The 16,455-nt window shown below is 58.4% G+C and overlaps 2 protein-coding genes across 15 annotated transcripts; one reads left to right on the top strand and one right to left on the bottom strand.

Annotated features, from left to right (window-relative positions):
- The first annotated feature begins 7 nt into the window (after nt 1-7).
- On the top strand, nt 8-3,471 carry PUSL1 (pseudouridine synthase like 1). Of its 11 annotated transcripts, none has more exons than XM_027110566.1 (8): nt 8-600; nt 863-920; nt 1,030-1,217; nt 1,377-1,526; nt 1,615-1,788; nt 1,978-2,102; nt 2,692-2,854; nt 3,218-3,371. In XM_027110566.1, exons 1-8 carry the CDS (start codon nt 536-538, stop codon nt 3,249-3,251), a joined length of 957 nt encoding a protein of 318 aa, XP_026966367.1. In that variant the 5' UTR covers nt 8-535; the 3' UTR covers nt 3,252-3,371. The 11 variants fall into 11 exon arrangements, with proteins under 11 accessions (XP_026966367.1, XP_026966365.1, XP_026966373.1 ...); XM_027110564.1 differs by lacking the exon at nt 2,692-2,854 and adding an exon at nt 2,558-2,612 and having other exon boundaries at nt 10-600; nt 3,195-3,471; XM_027110572.1 differs by lacking the exon at nt 3,218-3,371 and adding an exon at nt 2,558-2,612 and having other exon boundaries at nt 10-600; nt 2,692-2,820.
- INTS11 (integrator complex subunit 11) lies at nt 3,459-16,419 on the bottom strand. Of its 4 annotated transcripts, XM_027110558.1 has the most exons (19): nt 16,288-16,398; nt 14,921-15,069; nt 13,375-13,472; nt 12,948-13,021; nt 12,483-12,628; nt 11,449-11,642; nt 7,075-7,173; nt 6,953-6,987; nt 6,569-6,707; nt 6,044-6,108; nt 5,687-5,876; nt 5,442-5,525; nt 4,937-5,026; nt 4,660-4,822; nt 4,441-4,548; nt 4,290-4,351; nt 4,077-4,219; nt 3,861-3,990; nt 3,459-3,777 (listed from the first exon to the last, which is right to left on the bottom strand). In XM_027110558.1, exons 2-19 carry the CDS (start codon nt 14,934-14,936, stop codon nt 3,715-3,717), a joined length of 1,899 nt encoding a protein of 632 aa, XP_026966359.1. In that variant the 5' UTR covers nt 14,937-15,069; nt 16,288-16,398; the 3' UTR covers nt 3,459-3,714. The 4 variants fall into 4 exon arrangements, with proteins under 4 accessions (XP_026966359.1, XP_026966358.1, XP_026966360.1 ...); XM_027110557.1 differs by lacking the exon at nt 14,921-15,069 and having other exon boundaries at nt 16,288-16,419; XM_027110559.1 differs by lacking the exons at nt 11,449-11,642; nt 14,921-15,069 and having other exon boundaries at nt 12,400-12,628; nt 16,288-16,418.
- Nucleotides 16,420-16,455: the final 36 nt, after the last annotated feature.

The following is a 16,455-nucleotide window of genomic DNA, read 5'->3' as shown; positions in this document are numbered from 1 at the left end:
CGTCGCCAAAGTCCGCCGCCCGCGCTCGCCGCCCGCTGTCACCGCCGGGGAGCGTCGCCAAACGCCCCGACGTCCCGCCCCCTTCGTCCGGGCAGGCGGTCGGAAGTGTGGGTGGGCCCAGAAACAGCCGCGGGAGCCGTCAGGCCCCGCGCGTTCCAGCGATCCGGCCGTTAGGCAACCCGGGGAATTGGCAACAAGCGCTCGGCCGGACTGCGGCGGGAGGATGGGGTTGCGGGCCAGTGTGTGGCCGGCGGAACGTGAGAGTCTGCGTGGGGCTGTCTCGCCTGGGTCGGCACTTTGCACCCGCTCCCTAAGTCTGCCCCGCCTCCGCCCCCGCCCTGGGCGGCCAACCGAGGCTGCCTGGGCGGGGCGAAAGCCCAGGCGCAGGCGCGGGATTGGCCCGGGGGCGTGACCAGGCTGGGTTCGCGGGCGCGCGCGGGCGCAGCCCCACGTGCCGTCCCAGTCCGCCTGCCGCTCCGCGGGGTCCGGTTCCGCCTGGCCCTCCGCCTGCCCCAAAGCCGGGTCCGGCCTGGCCATGGGCGCGGGCTCAGTGCGGGCGCGCTACCTCGTGTACTTCCAGTACTTGGGCACGGACTTTAAGTACGTCATCTAGGCCTCCCACCCGTGCCCGCAACCCCCTCATGTAGCTCGGCCCCGCGGGAAGCACCCGAGCTCGAGCCGGAGAGCAGCCGACGGCCGGCGCCCGAGGGGTTGGAGGGAGCTAAGTTTAGGGCCCACACCTCCGGCCTCGGGCCCCGGCCTCCCGGGCATGGAACGGCCGCCTTTGGCCGCATAAGATGGGACGGGCGGGGTCCGGGGCGGGGCGGCCTCGCGCGCTAACCTCCGCCCGCCCTGCCCACAGCGGGGTCGCGGCAGTCAGGGGCGCCCAGCACGCCATCGGAGTCCAGAACTACCTGGAGGTGAGCTCCGCCGGCCCGCGCCAGGGAGGGGTGAGGGAGGAGGGCGACCCGGGGGTGGGGCAGATGGGAGCCCCGCCCGCGGCCGCTGTGCGCTCCCCGCCCCCCTCAGGAGGCCGCAGAGCGGCTGAACTCGGTGGTGCCGGCAAAGTTCACAATCTCCAGCCGCACGGATGCTGGGGTCCATGCCCTGAGCAACGCGGCGCACCTGGACGTCCAGCGCCGCTCAGGCCGGCCCCCCTTCTCCCCTGAAGTCCTGACGCAAGCCCTCAACACCCACCTGAGGCACCCGGCCATCCGGTGAGCACCTCTCTGCTCTCCCGGAACTCGTCCATTATGGTGGAGGCGGGAGGTGAAGAAGGACTCTGTATCTGGACAGGACTCCTTGGGGGTGATGGCAGAGATGCCAGGGTGTCACATGGACAGGGCAGGGGGTCATTCCTGGCCTCGTTCCCACAGGGTACTGCAGGCCTTCCGTGTGCCCAGCCACTTCCATGCCCGCCACGCAGCCACGTCCAGGACCTACCTGTACCGTCTGGCTACTGGCTGCCACAGGCCTGACCAGCTGCCCGTGTTTGAACGAAACCGGTGCTGGGCGCTTCGGGCTGAGTGAGTGGGTGTGAAAGTGACCCTGAGGGTTTTGCCAGGCTCGCCTGGCCGGCCATTCGCTCCTGACCACTCACCTGGCTCCCTGCAGCTGCTTGGACGTCGCTGCCATGCGGGAGGCCGCCCAGCACCTCCTGGGGACACATGATTTCAGGGCCTTCCAGTCGGCTGGCAGCCCGGCCACCAGCCCGGTGCGCACCCTGCGCCGAGCCTCTGTGTCCCCCGACCCTGCCAGCAGCCCCTTTGTCCTCCCCGAGGAGAGCAGGTGAGAAGGGCAGCCTACACTCTGGTCTGGAGGCTGCAAAGGCTGGATTTAGCTCCAGCACCTTCCCTGTTGCTGCACTGGGGGCTCCCTGGGCACCCGTCCAGCCTTGGGGGAGAAGGAGGTGCCAGTCAGCCAAGTGGTGTGGCCCCAACACCCGTGAGCCTGCAGCTGTGCCCTCCCCTGGGCTAGGGTCCTGCCAGGCTGGGGGGCAGAGGGCAGAGAAGGCTGCCTAACCTGCCAGAGCTCACTGCCTCGTGGATGGATCCCGGCGGTCGGTGAAAAGACTCCACTGGGGGAGAAGCACCAAGCCAGTGGTTCGTTCGGGCCCAGGCTGGCAGGGGGTTGGTTCCACTGCCCCCAGCACTGGCCCAGGGGCCTCTGGCCAGACCGCAGCTACTGACTTCCAGAGCCTTCCCACTTGGGCCCAGCACTGAAGGGAGGAGGGACTTTGCACAGCCAGCTTCCAAGCCTCCAACTCCTGCTGGAGAGCCCAAGCCCCAGGGCTTGAGTCCCTGGGAGAGAAGCTGGCCGCTCCACCTCCTTCGCAGCCCCCAAGCCCAAGGCCTCCTCCTGCAGCCAAGACCCCGGAGGCGCTGCTGTCCCCGCTCACAAGCAGCAGTCCTCTGGCTTTAGTCTCCCTTCCGCCAGTTTCATTTACAAGGGGTTGGCGGGGAGTAGGTGGGGGCCCCTGGGGTGGGACGCGGGGAGGCCACACTGGAGGGTCGAGGCTGCCCTGAGGCCCAGACCTCATGGGCACCTGTGTCCCCAGACGGTTGCGGTTCTGGAGCCTGGAGTTTGAGAGCCAGTCCTTCCTATACAGACAGGTGGGCTGTGTCCTGGGGCCCTGCCGGGGGTGGAGCCTGGGGCTCGGGCGGCTGCAGCACTCTTCACCTTGGGTCACAGGTGCGGAGAATGACATCTGTGCTGGTGGCCGTGGGGCTGGGGGCTTTGATGCCTGCTCAGGTGAAGATGATTCTGGAGAGCCAGGACCCCCTGGGCAGGCACCAGAGCCGTGTGGCTCCCGCCCACGGCTTGTTCCTGAAGGCGGTGCTCTACGAGGGCTTCGGTAAGAAGCGGCATGGAGCGGTCCCTGCTTGTACCCCATTGACTGACGGACCCCTCCCAAGGCTGAGTCCTTGCCGTGGGAGGGGCTCTCAGTGGCAATGCTGTCCCAGCAGCTGGGACTCCAGCCTGTGCCCAAGAGGAAAGCCAGAGCCCAGCAGCCCAAGCCCCAGCCTGGCCCTGTGGGGAGGGAGGCTGAGAGAGCATTCTAGAAGGCAGCAGAGGGTAGAGAGGAGCTTGAACTCTGGGGCGAAGGCAGGGGGCTCTGCAGTCCTGCTGAAGGCTCTGGCCTGGCCCCTGCAGAGACTGTCACGCCCCCAGGATGACCTGGGGTCTGTTCACAGGTCCTGCCTCTGTGTGCCCTCAGAGTCCACAGCACAGAGGTCACACGTGACCCCTGACACGCAGCAAGGTCAGGGCAGCCGTAGCACACTAGGCCCAGCTGCTGGACGCTGCCCAGCTCTGTACACCACGGTGCATCACACAGGGACCACGGCAGGCCCCACGCCTGTCAGCCTGGACCTGCCACAAGTCCCCGCCTGCCCCGGGTGGGCTGCCAGAAGTGGGGTGTAGGAGACAGGCGCAAGCACCGGAAAACGAGACACCCAAACAGCCTGTGGTTGTTTTTACTGGAAATCAACACCCCGGGAGCGCCCCCCCCCCCATCTCCTGGGAGCCCAGGAGCAGAAATAAAAGGTGAAAAGCCCCCCAGGTCCGTTTCTTTCTTCGGCCAAAAGCAGCCACTCGGGCAGGGGCGTGGTGGCACTGTGGTCTCTGCACAGATGAGGGTCGTAGCCAGCTGTGGGCTCCACATCCGAGGACACAGGGAAGACCCAGGGTGCACACAGTCCTGGCGGCGGGGCCTCAGCTGGCCTGGGGCAGGCCCTTCTTGAGCAGAGACGTGAGGTAGCTTCCCAGCTCCTCGTCCTGCAGCCACAGGCAAGAGGGGCCATTGGTCCCGGTGAGGCAGCCCAGGGTGACTGGGTGACCCCACCAGTCCCGCACCTTACCTGGTAGGTCCAGGAGACCAGCAGCACCTTGGTGCCTGGGTCCTCTGAGTGGGCAGCGGCCTGAATGAGGATGGACTCCACGGTCACGGAGCCGTCAGGAAGGTGTTGCACGCAGTGGTCCTTGAGGACGCTGCGGGGAGGCACAGTGAGCCCCTGCCTGGCGCCCCCGCTGGCGCCCCGCCCCCCAGGTCCAGAAGGCGCGGCCGCAGCGTCTACCTCTTCAGGTGGCTGTACACGCGCACGGCTGTCTCCTGCTCTTTGCGCGTGTCGTGCAGGTGCACACGGCAGGTAAAGCGCAGCTGGTGCTCGGCCAGGCCCAGCTCCTTGAGGGCCTGCTCTGAGGACACGAGCCGGAAGTTCTGTGGGGCAAGGGCAGGTCAGGGACGGCGAGGGCGGACCCCACCGCCCCCAGTGATGGCTGGCACTCACACTGTCCTTCATGATCAGGGTGCCATGCAAGAGCCGGGGCTTCTTGGAGTCAGGGAGCAGCCCTGTGGGGCAGGGGCAGCGGTCAGAGCTGTCAGTGGGGCCACCTGCCCAGCAGCTGCCCCGCCCCCGCTCAATGGGCCCTGCCGCTCACCCTGTGCCATCTCCCGCTTCAGCAGCCCCAGTGAGATGCCCACGGGGATGCTGGGGCTCGTGGGCAGCGTCACCGTCTCGCCGTTGGCCGGCATGTAGCAGCTGACCCCTGGGCCGGGGTGTGGAGAGAACCTTAGTCCAGACTGGCGGGCCCTGCCTGCACCGACCCAGCCCGCATACCCTCCGTGTCACCCAGCCCGCCCTGGCCTGGGCTGCCTACGGAATTCCTGCTCGATCTTCTGCTTCAGAAACTCCATCTTCTTGGCCTCGCCATGCACCAAGAGCACGTTCTCCGGCTCCGCCTGACCCACCAGCTGCATGATGCCCTTGGCGTCCGCGTGGGCGCTGAAGGACATGTACTCCACCTGCATCTTGACCTCCAGCTGCGGCATCACAGCAGGCAAGCCATCAGCACAGGTGGTGGCTCCCAGGGCCGCCCCCCCCCCCCCCCGCCACAAGAGGGTCCACAGAGCTGGTGAGAGAGGGTGAGGACTCACCACCTGCCGCCCCTCCATCTCCAGCTTGCGCTGCCCGCTGAGGATCTTGTGGCCCACGGTGCCCTGCACGCAGTAGCCGGGCATGATGACCTGCAGGAGGGAGGGATGGACGAGCAGCTCCCCTGCACCTCCTGCCTCCTACCTCAGGGCTTCCTCCCGGGATGTTCTCCCACCCGCCCCTCTGCCCACCTGAACCCAAACCCTTGGTGGAGGCCCCTCCCCCTTCCAGGGCCCACTGCAGACCCAGGCAGGCTCAGGGGTCTCAGCACAAGCCCGCCCAGGCCTGACCCCCATGATGGCTACTTGGGAAGCCGGGGGCTTTCTTGCCTGGTGCAGACAGGCCAAGACACAGCAAGAGTCTGAGCCTGGGTCAGACACCGATGCCCAGGGTACCAAGCTGCCGCCTCCTCCTGACAGCAACAGTGTCCCCCCAGCCAGGGGGAGCCCCTGCCCCTCAACCTCGCCAGCCCTCCAGGGAACCGGTCCTGGGGCCCAGACCCCTCACCATGTTCTTCTCGTTCCCTGCCCACTTCCTGAAGATCTGTAGGGACTGGCCGGCATGCAGCATCCCTGGTGTGGCAAACACGACCTTCGGGGCAGGTGTGGGACAGTCAGGGCGTAAGATGCCCCCCTGCCCTCAGCCTTCTGACCGCTGGTCTTCCCGGCACAGAGGCGCCCCGCTCCCTTGCGCGACTTGCCGGCAGGGCCCCGGCCCAGCAGAACCCCACCCCAGCCGGCAATGGGCCGCACCATGGGACCCGGGCTGTCGGCAAATGCCCGATCGAAGGCCTTGATGTGCTTGAACTCAAACATGTTCCTCTGCACAAAGGTCTTCCGGATCTTCTGGTTGGTCCAGGGGATGAAGAGCTTGTAGTAGTGGTTGGCCTTCTCCGTCAGGCCCGTGGAGAAGTAGATGGGGGCCTTCAGGTCCATGCGCTCCCTGTGGAGGACGGGGCTGGTGGGGAGGCTGCAGGGGCAGGGCTGGCCTGCAGCCCCCATGTGCCCTCAGCCTGGGTTGGGTCCAGTGCCAGGAAGGGCGCTCCCCGCCCTCTCTCACCCCACGGCCAGCAGGGCCGGGCCTCCAGAAACCATCGTGGCCACACCTACCAGAAGGTCTCGAGCAGGATGCAGAGCTCCTGAGCACGGCCCAGCGCAAACACGGGGATCAGCACCTGCAGGTGGGGTGGGGGTGGGGGTGGGAGGCCAGCTCGGGAGGAACCCCTGGCTGCGCCGCCTGGCCACCGAGCCCACAGCTGTGCAGAGGCCAACAGTTGCTCCTGTGGCCACCTTCTCAGGAGACCAGCCCTGCCAACAGCTCTGATGGCCGGAGGCCCCATGCAGACTGCCGGCAGCCCCCCCCATTCTGTCCCAGCACAGCCTGTCCCAAAGTGACCATGGTGGACACTCTGGCCAGCCCTGCATTGGGATCTGAGTCATGAGGAGTAGGTGAGCCCCACTAAAGGGTCTTTGGGGGAATCTGTCTTCCCAGTGCTGAGCAAACCTTCCTCTCTCTGTGCCCAGAACACAGCACCCCTATCCCTGACCGCATGCCAGGTCAGCCGAAAGACCTGTGTAGCATGGCCAGAGGCACACAGCCAGCCCCACCTGGGGCACCCGCTGCCCACCAGCTACCTTCCCGCCACGCTCCACGGTCTCATGGACCTTCTTTAGGAAGTCTCGCTCCCGGCAGCGCTTCGAGTCTCGGATGGTGGTGGCGTACGTGGATTCTGTGATCAGGAGGTTGGGCCGGCATTTGTCAATCCAGGCAGCTCTAGAACACAGGTGGGTGTGGCCAGAGGTGGACAGGCCACACAGTGGCAAGGCTGTACACAGCCATGGCCCTCCTGGACCCTCTAGCAGGCAGCCTGCCTCCTCTGCACAGGCAGCACTTGAGGGGACAGAACATCCAAGGACAATGACATGCAGACTGCTCGGGAACCCAGCACACCCCTCAGGGACCCTGTCCCCCAGGGGGACCCGCCCAATAGGATGAAACAAACGTACTGGCCTACTTACCCCAAATGCCGGTCTGGGGTCATGTTATAATCCCCCTAGCAAAGAATGTGGCAATGAGGAGGGTGCCTCCTTCCTCTGCCCAGCCAGCCAGCCCTTCCTGTGCCCCAAGTGCTTCCACTGACCGTGTAGACCACAGACTCTGAGCCCACTTTAATCTGGAACATGGCCGCCCCCAGCACGTGGCCCGCATAGTAAGCCTTGATTTCCAGCTCATCGTCCACCTACAGAGAAGAGGGCTGACCTCAGGTCTGCTGGCTGTGCCGGGCAGAGGGCAGAGGGGCAGGGAGGTGGAGCCTGGGGCAGTAGTGGGCGCAAGTTGATGACATCATTCTAGCCTTTCATCATCCCTGTTTTTTCATACACGACATCCAGTTCTCAATCAAAAGCAGACACAAGGGCTTCCCTGGTGGCACAGTGGTTGAGAGTCCGCCTGCCAACGCAGGGGACACTGGTTCGTGCCCCGGTCCGGGAGGATACCACGTGCCGTGGAGCAGCTGGGCCCGTGAGCCATGGCCACTGAGCCTGCACGTCCGGAGCCTGTGCTCCGCAACAGGAGAAGCCACAACAGTGAGAGGCCCGCGTACCGCAAAAAAAAAAAAAAAAAAAAAGCAGACACAAGAGATAAGACAATAGGGCCAGAAAGAAGAGGAACAACAGTCCAGAGAAACAGATTCAGGGCTCCTAGAGTTTTCAGACACAGGCTTTAAAAGGATTGTGATTAAAATATTCAGAGAGAGAAAGAATTAAGAATGTTGGCAAAAAACTAGAAACTATTAAAAACAGTGGAAATTGTAAAACCAGGAACTATAATAACCCAAGTTAAGGATTCAAAAGAGCCATACTATCCCAGGTAATCTACATATTCAATGTAATCCTTATCAAAACACCAGTGGCATTTTTCACAAAACTGAAACAAATAATTTTAAAATTTGTGTGGAAACACAAAAGACGCCAAATAGCCACAAGAATCCTAACAAAGAACAGAGCTGAAAGAATCACACTCCCTGACTTTATACTACAAAGCTGCAGTCATCAAAACTGCATGGTAAAGAAAGTCGGAGCTGGAGCAATCAGGCTCCCTAACTTCAGAGTATACTACAAAGCTCCAGGAATCAAAAATGGTACTGGCACAAAAACAGAAATATAGATCAATGGAACAGGACAGAAAGCCCAGGAATAAATCCATGCATCTACGGTCAATTAATCTATGACAAAAGAGGCAAGAATATACAATGGAGAAAAGACAGTCTCTTCAATAAATAGTGCTGGGAAAACTGGACAGCTACATATAAAAGAATGAAATTAGAACATTCTCTAACACCATACACAAAAATAAACTCAAAATGGATTAAAGACCTAAATGTAAGACCAAATACTATAAAATTCCTAGAAGAAAACATAGGCAGAACACTCTGACATAAATAGCAACAGTATTTTTTTTGGATCCGCCTCCTACATAATGGAAATAAAAACAAAAAAATAGAACCTAATTAAATTAAAAGCTTTTGCACAGGGACTTCCCTGGTGGCACAGTGGTTAAGACTCCGTGCTCCCAACGCAGGGGAACCGGCTTCGATCCCTGGTCAGGGAACTAGATCCCCCACACATGCCACAACTAAGAGTTCACACGCCACAACTAAGGAGCTGGTGAGCTGCAACTAAGGAGCCCGCCTGCCACAACTAAGACCCGGCACAACCAAGTAAATAAGTTAATTAGTTAATTAATTTAAAGAAAAAGGAATCTCTGTTATTAAAAAACAAAACAAAACAAACTTTTACACAGCAAAGGAAACCATAAACAAAACAAAAAGACAGCCTACAGAATAGGAGAAAACATCTGCATATGATACAACCAAAAGAATATTAATCTCCAAAATATACAAACAGCTCATGCAGCACAATATCAAAAAAAAACAAACAACCCAGTCAAAAAACGGAAGGAAGATCTAAACAGACATACAGATGGCCAAGAGGCACATGAAAAGACGCTCAACACCACTAATTAATACAGAAATGCAGGGACTTCTCTGATGGCACAGTGGTTAAGAATCCGAGCTCCCAATGCAGGGGGCCTGGGTTCGATCCCTGATCAGGGAACTAGACCCCACATGCATGCTGCAACTAACAGTTTGCATGCCACAACTAAGGAGCCCACAGGCCACAACTAAGGAGCACATGTGCTGCAACTAAGGAGCAGGCGAGCCACATCTAAGGAGCCCACTGGCCACGACTAAGACCAGGAACAACCAAATAAATAAATAAATAAATAAAATATACTTTTTTAAAAACAGAGAAATGCAAATCAATACTATAATGAGGGGGGCTTCTCTGGTGGCTCAGTGGTTAAGAATCCGCCTGCCAATGCAGGGGACATGGGTTCGAGCCCTGGTCCGGGAAGATCCCACATGCCGTGGGGCAACTAAGCCCATGCGCCACAACTACTGAGCCTGCGCTCTAGAGCCCGTGAGCCACAACTACTGAGCCCACGTGCCACAACTACTGAAACCCATGTGCCTAGAGCCCATGCTCCACAACGAGAAGCCATGGTAATGAAAGGCCTGCGCACCTCAACGAAAAGTAGCCCCCACTCGCCGCAACTAGAGAAAACCCGTGCGCAGCAATGAAAACCCAAAGCAGCCAAAAATAAAATAAATAAATAAGTTTAAAAAAATTAAAAATAAAAACAATGAGGTACCACCTCACACTGGTCAAAATGGTCATCTACAAATAATAAACGCTGGAGAGGATGTGGAGAAAAGGGAACCGTCCTACACTGTTGGTGGGAATGTAAAATGGTGCAGCCACTTCGGAGAACAACATGGAGATTCCTCAAAAAACTAAAAATAGAGTTGCCATATAATCCTGCAACCCTACTCCTGGGCATATATCCGGAGAAAACCATTATTCGAAAAGATAAATAGACCCCAACGTTCACTGCAGTGCTATTTACGATAGCCAAGATATGGAAGCAACCTAAATGCCCATCAACAAATGAATGGATAAACAAGATGTGGTACAAGGACTTCCCTGGTGGTCCAGTGGTTAAGGATCCACCTGCCAATGCAGGGGACATGGGTTCGATCCCTGGTCCAGGAAGATCCCACATGCCGCAGAGCAACTTAAGCCCATGCGCCACAACTACTGAGCCTGCGAGCCACAGCTACTGAGCCCACGTGCCTAGAGCCTGTGCTCCGTAACAAGAGAAGCCCCTGCAATGAGAAGCCCACGCACCGCACTGAAGAGTAGCCCAACTCACCACAACTGGGAAAAACCCGCATGGAGCAACAAAGACCCAGCACAGCTGGGGCGGGGGAGGGAGAAAAAGGGACTTCCCTGGAGGTCCAGTGGTTAAGACTTCACCTTCCAGTGCAGGGGGTGCAGGTTTGATCCCTGGTCGGGGAGCTAAGATCCCACATGCCTCGTGGCTAAAGAACCAAAAACCGTAAAAAACAGAAGCAATATTGTAACAAATTCAATAAAGACTTTAAAAATGGTCCATGTCAAAAAAAAATCTTAAAAAATAAAAAGGAAGCTGTGGTACACATATACAATGGAATACTACTCAGCCATTAAAAAAAATGAAATCTTGCCATTTACAGCAACATGGATGGACTTGGAGGGTATTATGCTAAGTGAAATAAGTCAGACAGAAAGACAAATACTGTATGATATCACTTATTTGTGAAATCTAAAAAATACAACAAACTAGTGAATGTAACAAAAAGGAAACAGAATCACAGACGTAGAGAACAAACTACAAGTGGTGAGAAGGAAGAGAGGAAAGGCAAGACAGAGGTGGGGGATTAAGAGATACAAGCTATTACACACAAAATAAGCTACGAGGATATACTGTACTACAGGGAATATAGCCAATATTTTATAGTTACTATAAATGGAGCATAACTTTTGAAACCTCTGAATCACTATGTTGTCCACCTATAATATATAATATTGTAAATCAATTATATATCAAAAAATTTCAACAAATCTAACAACCACTTACATATAACCAAAAAGAGACTTAATGAACTAAAATATCTAGTAGAGACTATCCAGCATGAAGCACAGAAAAATAAAAGGACAATGAAGGCTCTGGAGAAGGAAGACCTACATTCAGCCTGGAGAGAGCAATGGGCAGACCCGGAGGCCTCAAACCTGAGCAGGCGCAACAGGACGAGAACAGGTGGGGCCAGCATAGCATCCCTCCAAAGTCCACAGGAAAGGACATAATCCCACAAGCAGCCAAAGAAAAGATTCTCTTCCAAACAGCAGATGGGAAGACACATTCAAAATACTGATAGTAAATGCTGCCCCAGAATTCCAAACCTAAGGTGAAAAGTCTTCAACATTTGCAGACAAATAAAATTTGAGAGCATTCATCACCAGCAGACCCACAATGGTGTTCTTCATCCCAAATACAAAGTGAAGAACACAGGCAGTAGAGGGGAACAGTGGGAAAGGCAAACAGAGACGGCGCCCGGCAAATCTGACTTTACCAGCATCAGCGGTGAGGTCCCAGGGGTCTCGCACGCTGAGGGAATTAAAATACATGGAAACAAGAGCCAGTGAGTCAAGGGAGGAGTAAATGCATTTGAGGTGCTCTGAGGCTCTTGCACCGTCCCGGAAAGAGGCAAAAGTTCCAAGTACCTTAGAGCTCTGTTGTCATGGATGTGTTTTGTAATCTCTACCACTACAAAAATTATAAAACAATATTTAATTACTTACCAAATAAGAGGAGAAATAGAGTTTTTAAAAGTCAATCCAGAAAAAGGCAATAAAGGAAATAAAGCATAGAACAGGCAGCACAAATAAGAAGCAAATGGTAAGAGGATACAGCTAAATCCCAAACTATTACCCGTACAGTCCAAACCCTCCACCTACAGGACCGGCTATCAGGCTGGATTAAACCCAAACTACTTAAAACATGATGCAGAAAGAAAGTACAAAGATGGGAAAGGATGCCCCGTGCAAACGCTAACTAAAGGTGGGGGAGGGGGAACGGTGACCCGTTCACCAGAAAGGTGGACTCAAAGGTAAGAGCGTTCTTGAGGAGAAATGCACTACTTCATCTTGACAAAAGGTTCAACCAGGATAAGACGACCCCAAATGCTAGACACGTGGTAACAAGCAAAACCCAGACTCTGAGGAAAAGCAGACAACTCCGCGAGCCGCGGGATAAATTTCTCCACATCTGATATCACTTTCCTGCCTCCTCGCTGGCCCGCGGACAACTGCCACTGAGCCACAGCCCACACTCCGGTCGGCGTCCCGCCCAGCCTGCCCCCCCGCCTCAGCCCCGGCGTGCTCAGGTGGCACAGGTGCCCTCTCCCGCCTCTTCAGTGCGCTCAGACAGCGCCGGGGAGCAGCAGAGGCCCTGCCAAGTGCTGCATCCGCCTCCAGGCAGCTCCCCGCCGGCAACACAGCGGGGTGGGGGTGGGGGGCCTGACCTGCACCGTCTGGTGGAGGTGGACGGCCACCACCTTCTTCATACAGTCCTTGATCATCTGGGACGTGAAGAAGTTGGCCTCACCCTTCTTGTCCACGGCAATCTTGCGGTAGTCCTCCAGCAGGATGGGGCAGATCGCCTGGGTGGGCTGGGTCATGTAGATGGGCCCGTCGTAGCCCACCATCTCGCTGAAGTAGGGGAGCGCCCCGCAGTGGTCCAGGTGGAAGTGGCTGGGGAAGCAACACGGGTCAGCCTGGAGGGCCCTCCGCACCTCCCCACGGGGGCTACCGTCCCCCCTCCCTCGCTCGCTGAGGGCCTGCCGTGCACGCCTCAGACACCCCGCCCTGAGAGCCGCAAAGCAAGAGGGAGCGAAGGGGCCGGAGCGCAGTCGCCCTGGGGCTCAGCACCCCAGCGTCTAGCGGCGCCACCAGCACGCAGTCACTCTGGGGTCAGCCTAATGCTCCAGGAAGGAACAAGGAGGGGCTCAGGGGGACGCGTATCAAGAGTCGCCACTTGCGTGGGTGGGCGGGTCCTGGGGAAGGCGCCCACCTGATGATCACGCAGTCCAGGAAGTCAGTCAGCCGGCCGCTGCGGGTGATGTAAGAAAAGTCGGGGAAGCGCCTCTGTGGGGTAGGGGAAGGGTCAGGATGCCACCGGGGCTCAGGAGCCAGTGGGGCAGCTGGGGCTGCAGGCACGGCCCCCGGGGCTTAGGGTGCAGCTGAGCCTGACCCCCACATCCCCACCCCGCAGGCCCACCGAGACCGCCAACTGCTCAGAGCCTCGGAGCGTCCAGGAAGCGGGTCAGCTGCCCAGCTGGTACCTGAGCCGGGAGCCCCGATCTGGTACAGACCGGCCCCGCGCAAGTGCCCCACCTTGCCCCCTCTGTGGGTCAGAGCCTGAGACGCCGAGGCCCGGGCCCACGGTTGGTGATGCCAAAGAGCAGGCTGGGTGGCGGCCGCCCACCCAAGGGACTCACGTCGTCGCTGAAGCCCATGTGCATCCCGCAGTCCAGCATGACGTTCTTGCCCGCAATGGAGACCAGGATGCAGCTTCGGCCCACGTCCTGGCCAGCCCCTGCACGGGAGGACAGGAGAGAGGTGCTACCACGCTCCTCTCCCCGAAACTGCCCCTGCAGGGATGGCCCCAGCCCCAAGGCCAAGGCCCAGCCGCCTGCTCCAGACCCCTAAAGGACCCTCTGGGCCCCTGGCCCTGCAGAACCCTCTGTGGCTGCTGTGTGGACAAGGTGTGAGGTGAGAAGCATTGCCACCTCTGCACATGGGCAAGGGAAACGCACAGGGAGGGGACAAAGCACCAAGGCCACCTTGGACCCTTCCCCATGATGCCTCCAGCCTCGGGCCCTGCCACTCACCTCTCAAAGCAGTGGCCCACAGGCTTGAGGCCAGGAGCTGAGTAAGGGGTGCTGGACTGTGGTCCCAGCACTCAAGAGAGGCAGGCCAGGGCTCCTTGGGGCCTCACCACCCCTCCCAAAACCTTAGCTGGGGCCACATCTGAGCTGTGACCACCAGGCACCTCCTGGTGGTGCCACTGCAGAGGGACACTGCGTGGCTTTAGCCCAGCCACGGGGAAACATGGCCCTAGCTGTCCAGCAATGACCAAATAGAGTGGCCACAGTACAGACGCCCCACCGCTGGGCCCCCTCAGGTACCCCCAGCCCAGACCATAACCCGAATCTCATCCACAGTGCTGACCTCCAAGCCCTGCCCAGATGCTCCAGGCCCAACGGGGCATATCCCGGCCACCTCATACGGCCATCTGTCACCTCCTCTAGGGTCTGGGCACCCAGAAGAAAAGGGACACAGCCTCACAAGGCCCGATGACAGCAAATGACCTATTTTTCATCTTGGATCCTACAAGCTTCCCTCTGCAAGGAACCTTCTGAACCTTCTGTTAGCACCACACACACCAGGGTGACCAGGCCACCGCCCAAAGTGGGCCGCGGCTGGTCTTCAAGAAGCTTCAGTCACCTGTGACAACGGCAGGTGAGAGCAGCCACGAGCTTCACCTGTGAGCCTCAGGCAGCCCAGCCACAGACAGTGGCCTCGAAGTCTCTCACAGGCCTGCTCCCCCCACCAGGATGTGAGCTCCCTGAGGGCAGGGTCTCAGCCTGCTTCCTATTGCACCTCCAGCCCCAAGCCATGCCCCGCTCAGAGGCACTGCAGACATGTGTGGGAGGGAGAAGGGCCACCCCTCTTCACGGACGAGGATGTGAAGTCCCAGAAGTCACGGGATCCGCCCACGGCACATGGCTCCTGAGCATGGGACCAGGGACAGTTTTCCAGACTCCGGAGCTCAGCTCTGAGGCACTGGCCGCCTGCTCCCAACAGGAACACCCACAACAATCCCAGGAAGCAAAGACAGTGGCCCGAACTGGGCAGGCGAAGTGGGGACAGAGCCTGGGACACACAGGAGGGTGGGAAGAAAACAAGGAGACACGTGGCCGCAGGGAGTTTAGGTTCCAGGTGGGGTGTGTGTGTGTGTCCGAGAACACGGACAATAATCACCTAGACAAACTTGCATTCGGGGAGATCAGCACCTCAGGAAAAAGTAAGGCAGGGAAGGGCACACAAACTTCCAGCCCTGCCTGAGAAGACGAATTCCGAGCAGGGTGGAGAGGGACAGCTGGGATGAGAGGGGCAGCTGTGCAAAGGCCCTGTGGTGGGAGAGACCAAGGGGGTCATGAGGCAGAAACTGGCAAAGGCAGATGGTGACACAGAAGTAGTTCTGCTCTGATGGTGCTGTGGCTGAGTGACTTTGGGGGCACACCCAGGTGCAGATTTGGGGTAAAAGAAGCAGTAAGAAGATAGAATCATTCAAGAATGAGCGGTGACAGAACAACTAAGCCCGTGAGCCACAACTACTGAGCCCGTGTGCCACAACTACTGAAGCCCGCATGCCTAGAGCCCATGCTCCGCAACAAGAGAAACCACCACAATGAAAAGCCCGCGCACTAAAACCAAGAGTAGACACTGCTCGCCACTAGAGAAAACCCGTGCCCATCAATGAAGACCCAACGCAGCCAAATAAATAATAAATAAATCTTAAAAAAAAAAAAATGAGTGGTGAGAAAGGGGTCACCTGGGAAAGGGTCAGGCTGGAAGGATCCTGCAAAGACCCCTGGAGAAGAACCAGGCGCGGGGAGAGAGTGGGGCTGAAGCAGCCAGAGGGGACCCGGAGCCAACAACTAGGAGAGGCCGTGGGGGTGACGACACCTTTGGTGGGGTAGGATGTGCGCTGTGACCCAGCAGGCCAGGGTCAGGAGTGTTCACTGCAGCTGTCAACAGCTCAGTGTCCACGCTGGGGGCTGGGTGGGCTATTTTGAGGAGAGCTCACCACAAAAGAAAGGATGTGGAGCTGCGGGGGACATCCCTAGGAGAAGATGCTTCCAACACACGGCCAGGGCAGGGGGCAGGTTCCCGAAAAGCCCCTGGCACGTGTGCACGGAGACCCCAGCTGTTTCTGATTCTGAGTGATCTTTCCTCCTTCACACTGTTCTGTACTGCTTGAGTCTTTAAACTGTGCACTTACATCTTTTGCAAAAAGCAAAGTTTTGAGGGTTTTTTTGTTTTGTTTTGTTTTTTAACGCTGCGGCGGTCAAGTAAAACAAGGGCTGACTTGGGGTGGACCGCAGACGGGTAAACGGGTAAACGGAGGCTGCAGGGAAGCGGGACGCGAGACAGATGGAGGAGGTGGAAGGGCAGGAAGTGGCGAGGATGCAGAAGCAGAAGAAAGGCGCCCTAAGCACCGGTGCCGGGCAGGGGGCCGCGCGGCAAGGACGACACGTCCCGGGGTCCCCGGCCCTCCGAGCCTCCCACCGGCCTTTTCGGGCGCTCCTCCCGCGCCGCGCCGCGCCGCACCGCGCCGCACTCACCCAGGGGCGTGACCCTGATCTCGGGCATCCTGTCGGGCGCGCTCAGCGAGCCGGCGGGACCACTACTGCCTCACGAAACCCGGGCGCCTGCGTCCCGGAGTCCGCCATGCGCGTCCGACTCCCGGCGACGCACTGCGCAAGCGCAACCCCAAAGGCGCCAGCTTCCGG

The sequence above is a fragment of the Aethalodelphis obliquidens genome, unplaced genomic scaffold (assembly GCF_003676395.1).
Source record: "Aethalodelphis obliquidens isolate GAN/ISIS:26980383/991018 unplaced genomic scaffold, ASM367639v1 scaffold9, whole genome shotgun sequence".
In the NCBI taxonomy this organism is placed as follows: domain Eukaryota; kingdom Metazoa; phylum Chordata; class Mammalia; order Artiodactyla; family Delphinidae; genus Aethalodelphis; species Aethalodelphis obliquidens.
This window is presented reverse-complemented; position numbering and strand designations above follow the sequence as displayed.